Source organism: Anopheles coluzzii, chromosome 3 (assembly GCF_943734685.1).
Source record: "Anopheles coluzzii chromosome 3, AcolN3, whole genome shotgun sequence".
Classification (NCBI taxonomy): Eukaryota; Metazoa; Arthropoda; class Insecta; order Diptera; family Culicidae; genus Anopheles; species Anopheles coluzzii.
This window is the reverse complement of record NC_064671.1, coordinates 76061188-76070517: the sequence shown is the minus strand read 5'-3', so window position 1 is coordinate 76070517 and position 9330 is coordinate 76061188. Positions and strand designations below refer to the sequence as shown.

Below are 9330 nucleotides of genomic sequence, written 5' to 3'. Positions count from 1 at the left end.
TCTAAATAAATCAACTAAATCAACCAAAAGCCCTAACTGACATAACATTTACTTTTGGGCCGAATGGTTTCTCTTAACGCAACTCAAACTTTACTCACATGGTTTCCTGCCAACTGCCAGACCCATTACTTGCAGCCTTCCAACAAGAAAAGCTTCGAAAGGGTGCAAGAAATTATATTAATCGGCAGCACACACTCGCAGTCAGTTAGTCGGTGTGGCGTTGTTTTTTTTTATGCTCCTTGTTTCCCTTCAAAAACTCCCCCTCCCTTACTTTTTGCACATGATTCTAACGCTTTAGCAAAAGGTCCTTCTTGCCCAAGTAAGTTCAAGTGAAGCGACAGGCATTACCTACCGGAAGGCAAACCAAATCATGTCCTACCGTCTGAAATAACTGTTCTTATCGGAAACGTAACAAAGCTTGGCCACCATTCTACATTCTCCAGTGTTTTGCCTGCCGGCAGGGTGAAGCTGCAAGCGTGAGTGAGCAAAAACGATGAAGGATGCAAAATGTTATTCAACTTCGACCGTTGGATCGTTGTGGAGAATGAAAAAATGGCAAGATGATGATGCTGCTGCTGCTCCGACGCTGTTCGTTCGCTTACCGAGCGCACAGAGCCTGTCTCGTGGCCCTGAGTAAGGTGCTCTCGGAGAGATATGGCTTTCTGTAGGCGGCATCGCTTGATGATGACCGGCAGCGTGTGGGACTGAGGTCTGAGGCCGTGCTGGTAAGTAAAGGAAGTGCCGTGGGTGTGTTGGAAAGTTGCGCTTATCTATCTGTTGCACAGCCTTTTCCCCGGGCTGCGCTGGCACAACATGTAATCGTTCAAACTTTGACCGGATCGTTAGAGGGTTTTGCCTAGCTCGTGCGACAAACGAATTTTTCCTGTCGTGCGTCCTTTTATTTTTTGTTACTCTGCCCAGCACAATTTTGTTTTCACATTTTTTTTTTCTTGTTCTCGCAGGGAAAAGCTCCATCCCACACTAAATTGAACAGAAATAACTTTCCCACAAGGGTCCGGTTTGGTTGCGTGCGAACACACACACACACACACACACACACAAATGGAAAATGTTTGTTAGCTTCAGAGGTCCCGGCTGGTCGTTTGGAAAAGCGTCGTCCTTTTTTGTGCTTCCTACCCTGCTGCTTGATAGTGCGTGTGATGCTACAAGCTTTTCGTACCACATACGCACCAGGCATGAGGGTGGAGTTCGCGACCGTCTCTCCGAAGCAGGGATAGCCACGAAAGCCGTGCCTTCATTTTCCCGTTCATTTAATTTTACTCCCACCGGTAAACAATGCCCAACGGAAAGGTGGGCAGAAGCAAATGTAAAAGGACGAAGAGGCAAAAAAAGATTACAGCCCCCATGGCAGTGTTCCGCGCAAGGAAGGAGGAGACTCCATTAAGTTGGGAGGAAAAATGTGCCAAAGGTGTGGCACCCACCAGATCAGTAATGGGTGGTGATGATGGTGGTGATTTTTCGTAACGCTGAATGAAACAATCGTGCAATGCAGAGGGGATGAAACTAAAAGCTTCTGAAAGCTCAGTGGGAGGCTTTTTGAGAAAAAAATGTTGAGAGGATTTTACATGTAAGTACTTACATACATGCTGTACAATTTATTGCAATTTTTTCGAATGAAATATCCATTCGCATTCAATACAGTTAGTTCCTATATGTCCAGAAACATCTAGTTATATCAAAGAACCAAAGCTGATGTTTAATAGCTTTTGCTGGGCTAATTTCTCTAGTCCCACCGACATGTAGTGTAACTTTTCTACTTCCGAAAATTACTCCATTTCCTGTTCCTTGTTTAGCGGCTTCCACTGAGCACAGCCCAAATGGTTATGGTACGATCGTACCGTGAACCAGTAAATAAGTACGCAGAAAAGTCTCGCAGGAACTGCCACAATTAGTCGCCGGTCATTCAGAACGATTGCACGTAAGAAAACACAAACATGCTATTTTACCCTTCTACTCTCGCAACACCAACTCAAGCCCCAGGATCGAGATTGTTACAAGCAAACGCTCGAGGTTATTACAGGCAGCTTGGAACGACCGGGCACGCAGGACATTGGGCAAGCATTCTGGGCTGAATGGTGCATGCAGATAGGAAAAGATTTGCTCGAAACGGCATAAAGCAGTACCGCAGAAACTGGCACTCCTAAAGGTATGTTACGGCAGTTTCTGAGTATTATGCGGGAAGGTTTGCGTTACTGCTTTCCTGTGATAAAATAATGTAGGTTGTTCTTGGTACGCAGGCACAGTAAACAATGTCGGAACGTTCCATACTAGCCTGTTACTACATTCTATCAATATTGAGTTATTGATTTGTTGGCAGGTTAAAAAAGATACATTGTGCTTTTTCATGCCACAGATATTGAGTTTATTGATCTTTCAATTCTCGGACTTAAAACCATACTTGAACAAGCCTTCACAAATTACTGAAAAATTCTGTCAAATACTTTAATTCCACAAACGAAAACTGTCAGTACAATTAACCTCATAAGGAAACTATGATATCCAAGGACAATCAAGCCTTTTCAATATACATCTTTGATATTTGTAGTCTCACCAGAATTTATAACATAAATATCCAAATTTAAAGGAAACTGATGCCATCTCATGATCTTTTAGCAACTAATCCCGATTTGAAAGTAAACAACTTGTCAATATATTTTCAAAAGTTTATGAATCAGCTGATACGCGATGTGGAATTAGCAAATTTAAAATAAACTATTTTTCTGTGTAAACATTTCGATGATACCATTATTTTAATATGTTTTCACTCGTTATGATGAATATCTTCGTACCAATTCTTCTCTTAGTTGCGTATACGAAATTACAGTCAAAATTGAATCATTGAATCAGTTTCGAGAAATTTGTCATTATATGCTCAAAGAATGTCAAATTGTTGAATTTACCATGCAACGAAAACATTGCTCATCATACAACGAATTCTTGATAAGATTGTAAGTTTGCAATTACAAAATAAACATTGAGTGCATAATCAAACAATCTTCTCTTCACCTCACTTCTGCTGTTGTAAGCTGGTTGTTTAACTATTGTAAACATTTATACAGTGCCAAGTAACGTCAGATGAGGCGATGGTTTGGTAGGCACAAAAGCATGATAAAAGAGCAAAAACTGGCGCGAGAATGACCCTGCTTTGGCGAAATATTTTCGCAAAGATGTTAAATCTTTTTACAAGCTGTAAAATCAAATTGTTATAAAATATATTTTTTGCTAGTTTCTCTAAAAAAATCAGTTCGGTTTCGTTCTGTAAGTATTTTCTAACAATAAATTTTGAAAGATACACTTTTTTTGTTAATGTAAATAGTTAAAAATTACATTTTGGGTTTTTTTTTATGTTTTTAAAACACTGCCTATTTTGTTTTCAATATCAATAGATTTTTTGATTTTTTATAAGTGGTATAATTTTTTTTTAATAATTCTTATGTAAATTACCTTGAAAAAAATGAAATAAACTTGAAAAGAATAAACCACTAATGATTTGTTCCAAACATAAGTTCTATAGCCGCATAATTAATTTTAAATTCAATTATCATTTAATAAAACAAGTAATTAAATTTAAAAAAAACTATATAGCACATCAACAATTCCGAAACATGCATTAAATAGTCCCATTTAACTGCTTTTCAGATAATCTGACGGGGCCCATCATTAGCAGCACCAGGAATGTAGGTACCACCCAAGAAGGAACGACCCAAAATGCAACGAATTAATATCCGTAGGCGCCACTCACACACACACACACACACACACACACACACACACACACACACACACACACACACACACACACAAAAGCTTCATCTCATCGCTTAAATCCAGGTGCCGACTCCAACGTATCCTTCCCTTGTTACCATTCCCCGGAGGGTGAGTAATTAAAAAACGAAATGACATCATACTTACAGCTTCCCTGTTGCCGGGACGCATCAGCGTTAATTTTCTTTCATCAATCTGTGCGTTATTTTCTTTCCGTTTATGTTCTGCCATTCCTCCTATTTCTCATTTCCCGCACACAAATGCTCCACAACACGAACGTAACGTTTCATATCTGAAGTTTGATTTGTTTTATTAATTTTCTCTCTTTCTCTCTCCTCCTGCCACCGCTCCGACTCCCCCAAATGTCTTTCGTTGCTTTTCCATCGTTCTTGCATTCATTCTTGCACAATATTCAACATTTTCTCGCACCACACTCATCGCTTACATCACTATACAAGGTATTACTTGAATACGAATACATTGTTTTGTTTATTTTTTTTTTGTTTCGGTTTTTTGCTTTTATGTTTACTGACTATAACGAACATCGTTCGGTCGTACTGTCGCTGCCAAGCTGCACCGCGCATTGATGCCTGCCAATTGGTGTGATCGTGTTTTGTTGTTGACTTTCTCTTCCTCTTTTTTATAGAAATGTACGAGAGTTTATACTCATTCGCCGTTTTTTCTTACTTAGTAATAACATTCTTACTTCGCTTCGATTATGTATTATGCTAAACATTTGTAAAAAAAAAAGAAGTCATCCAATCTCTCTACCAGTCCGTGCGAAGTTTCGAATGCCGTTTTTGCCGTTAAAATTTACCCGATTCTGAACTATACCCGCAGTGAGGGGGTCGCGACATCTTGGATCGCGCCTGATAAACCCTCCCCCTGGTTGGCTTGGGCAAGCTAAATGTTTCTGTGTGTGTGTGTGTTATACCTTACTGTCTACTACCAAACGTTCCCAACTACACATTTCCTTTTTTTCTTACGTTTTCACATTCACATCAACGAAGCAAAACATGTACAAACGATTAAACGTTAAACCATATACAAACAAAACCCGTTTGCCGTTGACTTTATTTCACTACAGGTTGCAATTTCACGCGTCGATTTTTGCTTTTGATTTTTCCGCTTTTTTTAGAGAAAACAAAAACAACCCATCACTCATACACACACACAGACAGTCCAATCGCTGGTTGAGCCTTTGCTGTCCTAACATTCCTGTAACATCCTGTCTGTTCGACTAACCATTCTACCATTCATTCTCGTTCTCGCTCGTGCTGTGCTTCTACCGCCTGCCTTGCTTTATCAGTATACGTTAAAAAAGTTTATTTACATAATATTTACAACTAACTGAGAAGATTCCTCACGTCGGAAAGAACTACTAATACCGTGTTACAATGTTACTTTCCCACGCACACACACATATCATTACGCACTGTTGGAAACGGTTGTACTGTTCGATTTGTTTTGCCTGTTTTTTGTGATGCACTGTTTTTAATTTTTTCTTCCCTCATAATTTGACTCACAAATTGCATAAATAAAACGAAAAAAAAAGTTCCAAATATATATATATATATATATATATATATATATATATTAATCAGTACTTTTCATCCACATAGAAAACAGTGTACCGTTTCTGAACGGGAGAGATTGCTTAAGGATGTGTTTCTGTGTGTATGTTTTGTCTTTTGAGACTGTTTGTTTTACGCCCGCATATGACGTCATTAAGTTGATAAATTAAAATTGACTAGAAGAAAATAAATGCGCTGCCCCAATCGATCGAAAATGGGAAAGCTTCCAGCGTGAGAAGAGGGTTCTGTCACGTCCCCGGTCACACAAGGACCTTATTCTAGCGAAGAACGTATTCTCGCGATATGACTGTTGGGTATCTCTTTAAACCAATTTTCGCCTTCCTCGTCCGAATCGTTTTCCCCAAGCTTTCCCAAATATCAACAACGATGCTTATCACTACTAATGTGTCTTGGTGAGTCTTGCGTGAGTGAGTGGTTAAGTGGTGGAAACCTGCTCTTTTACGCGAAGCAGCGATTCCAATTGGTTTTTGTGGGTACGGGTTTTTTGTTTACTAAGGTGAGACGGTTAGTAAAATGGTGTGTAAAAGGTGTGTACTAGTGTTGGGTGTGTTGGGTGATACATATTTGCGTGAAATCTACCCCTTGCGCTTCCCTCCTTCCCACTGTTGCTACACCCGCCCTAGGTATCGGACACATTCTTGGGCACTTCGTATATGTGGTGCGCGTACTGCGGCGAGTAGATCGTGGAGGACTGCGTTTGGGCCGATACGCCCGACACGGTCGAGCCGCTCGATGACAGTGCGGACGAGGACGTAGAAGAGGAGGTGGTCGAGGACGAGGTGCTCAGCGTACCCTTGGGCGTTTGGGGCAGCGGTGGCTGCTGGTGGTGATGGTGATGGTGAAGCTGCTGCTGAACCTGCGGCTGCTGTTGTTGCAGATGTCCACCGTAAACAGGAGCCACGCCAGCCACAATCGAGCTCGGCCCGGACGGCTGCTGGGCATGATGGGCATGCGGTGCATGGTGTTGCTGCAGTGTTGCCGCACCGGACGAAACGGTCGGCCCGCCGCCGTTGCCGTGCGACTGATAGTGCGGGTACGGCAGCGTGTACTGACCGCCGAACGGATGCTGATAGTTCCTGTACGCCGGGTGGTAGTTGTACGTGTAGATGTTGCAGTGCGGCTGATGGTACTCCACCTCGCCGAGCGACTTCTGCACCTCGACGTCCTTCTCCTCGTGCAGCGTGGCGCGCTTGTTGCTGCCGCCCCAGCCGAGCCGGCGCAGCGTGTCGAGGATGCGGTGCCGCAGCCGGTACACAATCAGCACGAGCGTGGTGACGCTTGCCGCCGACGCAACGATGATCGCACCGAAGATGGCCCGCTCCTTCGACTGCAGATGCTGGCAGCCGAGCAGGTCGGGCGTCAGGTCGCGCAGCAGCTCGCCGTGCAGCCGGTCCGGCCCGCTGCACACCAGCTGGGCCGTGTCGTCCTGTCCCTCCGACGCGGGCCGCTGGCGCTGGAGCAGATTGCGCAACCAGAGCACGTTGCAGTCGCAGACGAGCGGGTTCTCGGTGAGATCGAACTCGGCCAGATGCTTCCAGGGCAGCAGCTCCTCGTGGAAGGTGGCGATTTTGTTGTCCCGCAGCGACACCTTGCGGATGTGGGGCAGCCCGGCAAAGGCGCCCTCGTCCAGCTCGAGCAGCTCCTTGTTGGAGGCGATCGTAATCGACTCCAGGTTCGGGTTGGCCGAGAATGCACCCGACTGTACCTGGCGCAGATTGAGCGCACCGGAGATGTCGATCGATTTCAGGTTCGAAAGCCCAAAGAACGCACCCTCCGGGATGGTTTCGAAGTCGTTCTGCCCGATGGTAAGCTCCTCCAGCCGCTTCAACCCGCTCAGCTGCACCGTGGGCACCTTCAGCAGATGGTTGTCGGAGAGGTCGAGCGAGCGGATGTTCTCCAGCCCGCGGAACGTGTCGCTCGTAATGTTCACCAGCATCGAGCCGTGTATGTCGAGGCGGCGCAGCTGCGCCAGCCCCTCGAACGCACCGGGCAGCACGCGGAACAGCGAGTTCGTGCCGAGGTACAGCTCCGCCAGCCCCTTGAGCGGTGTCAGCGAGAGCGTCGGTATCGTGCTGATCGAGTTGTCGTCCAGGTAGAGTACGCGCAGATTGGCCAGCCCATCGAACGCACTCGCGTGCAGCGTAGCGATCCGATTCTGCCCCAAATTTAACTCCTCCAGCTTCGGCAGCGCCTTAAACAGCTCGCTGCCAATCTCATCGATAAAGTTGCCCCTCAGGTTCAGCACCCGCAGCTCGTCCAGCCCGCCGAACGTGCGGTTCGTCACCGCACCGAGCTTGTTGTTGTTCAGGTGCAGCTGCAGCAGCTTCTTCTGGTACATGAAGATGCGCTCCGGGATGCTGAGCAGATGGTTGTAGCTCAGGTCGAGCATCGTCAGCTCGGTGTAGAACTGTATCGACGAGTCGATCGATTTGATGCGATTGAACTTGATCACCAGCCGGCCGATCGAGGGGTTCAGCGCTATCGGCAGCACGTCCAGCTCGCCCTCGCCGCACGTCACGTGCAGCTTCTCGTCGTCGCAGACGCACCGGTTCGGGCAGTACGAGACGGCACCGACCGCGGTCGCCAGCACCAAAAGTCCCACCACCGCTTGACGGCTCATTCTCAATTCGATTTGCCGTTTTTCCTCCGTTCAACTTTGCCCACACACTCACTCACATACACACGCGTGTCTGTACGCCGTCACATGCGGTACACTGTCGAATGCATCCGGGGAACACTTCCGGGTGGCTTCACGGACTAGTAGCAGCGCGAACACACTTCTCCCAGCACAACCGGGCACACTCTGTGGCACACTCCGAGCGCCACCGGAACGGGACTTTTCCCCCTGGAGGAAAAAAGCTAATCAACGTGCTCGTCGCCAAAGTTATGGACAGACGTCATACACACTTTTGATAACTAAACACACACACACACACCCACACAACTTCCCGGCACAAAAGGCACACTTTGAGCAAGAGACACGTAAATTATGCACGTTAGCGCTATTTTGCGCTGATATGTTGTTGTCCCCGCCAAAGGACACTTTTCTCTGGAGAAAGTGTGGAGAGGTGATGAAGATGCCGGCGATGCCCTTAATATTCAGTCTCAATACACACCGGGCTCGACACAATTTCGGGGCCAGGGCGCGTTCCGTAGGGATTGTGAAGAGACACGAACCTTAGCACAAAATCCTTCCAATAGCACACACACACAACTACACAACTTCGATAAGAAGATACGAAACGAGAAGATAACACAAATTTCCAGTCTTCACGATATGCTGCGGCTGACGCTGTTGATGCCTTTTGGCCGTCGTCTTTCACCCAAAATCATCCACTCAACTGTTTTAAACAATGATTTATGATGTGATTTTGTTTTGTTTTGTTTCTTACGCTCGCTTTTTGCATTTGTATCCTTAATACGATTTTAAATAGCGACCGACACCGAAGACGCGAATAGATATTGGTAGAAAACGCGCCCTCGACGAAGTTTACAAACGAAGGTTTTTTGCTTGATAGCGAATGCGCGACGTTTTCCCTTTGGATAGTAATTTTAGACTGCGGGTCACTCAATATAAAACGCTTGCTTTTATCGGTTTTCCTGGTTTTCCGACACGAGCCGGTGTCTCTCGAGGCGTACACACACGAGGAACTCATTCTCGCGCTCTCGTCGCTAACAGTTCAACGCTGAGAAGATCTCACAGCATAAAAGAGATGCAGAGAGATGCTCACTGAGCATAAATTCTACCCTCTCCCTCTCTGCTTTTAAGCTGCTAGCATAGATCTTTTCTTATTCTACTGTTTGAACCAGGGTTGCTTTGGAAGAGCATGTGTAAACAAAAACCACTCACTGCGAATTGTGAGCAAAACTGTTCCATCTCTTCGCTCGCGGAAATTCTAATGCTCAACAAACAATCGCTCCCGTGAGTGCCAACTCCCATGCTCTCTCT

The 9330-nt window shown here is 45.6% G+C and overlaps 1 protein-coding gene across 1 annotated transcript; it reads right to left on the bottom strand.

The window, feature by feature from the left end:
• Positions 1-5375: 5375 nt before the first annotated feature.
• LOC120958375 (insulin-like growth factor-binding protein complex acid labile subunit) lies at positions 5376-8935 on the bottom strand. Its single transcript, XM_040381127.2, has one exon. The coding sequence runs from the start codon at positions 7999-8001 to the stop codon at positions 6001-6003; it is 2001 nt and encodes a 666-aa protein (XP_040237061.2). The 5' UTR covers positions 8002-8935; the 3' UTR covers positions 5376-6000.
• Positions 8936-9330: the final 395 nt, after the last annotated feature.

Bases quoted from the DNA above. Each gene is read 5' to 3' on its own strand.
- LOC120958375 (XM_040381127.2), bottom strand. From the start codon at position 8,001: ATGAGCCGTCAAGCGGTGGTGGGACTTTTGGTGCTGGCGACCGCGGTC.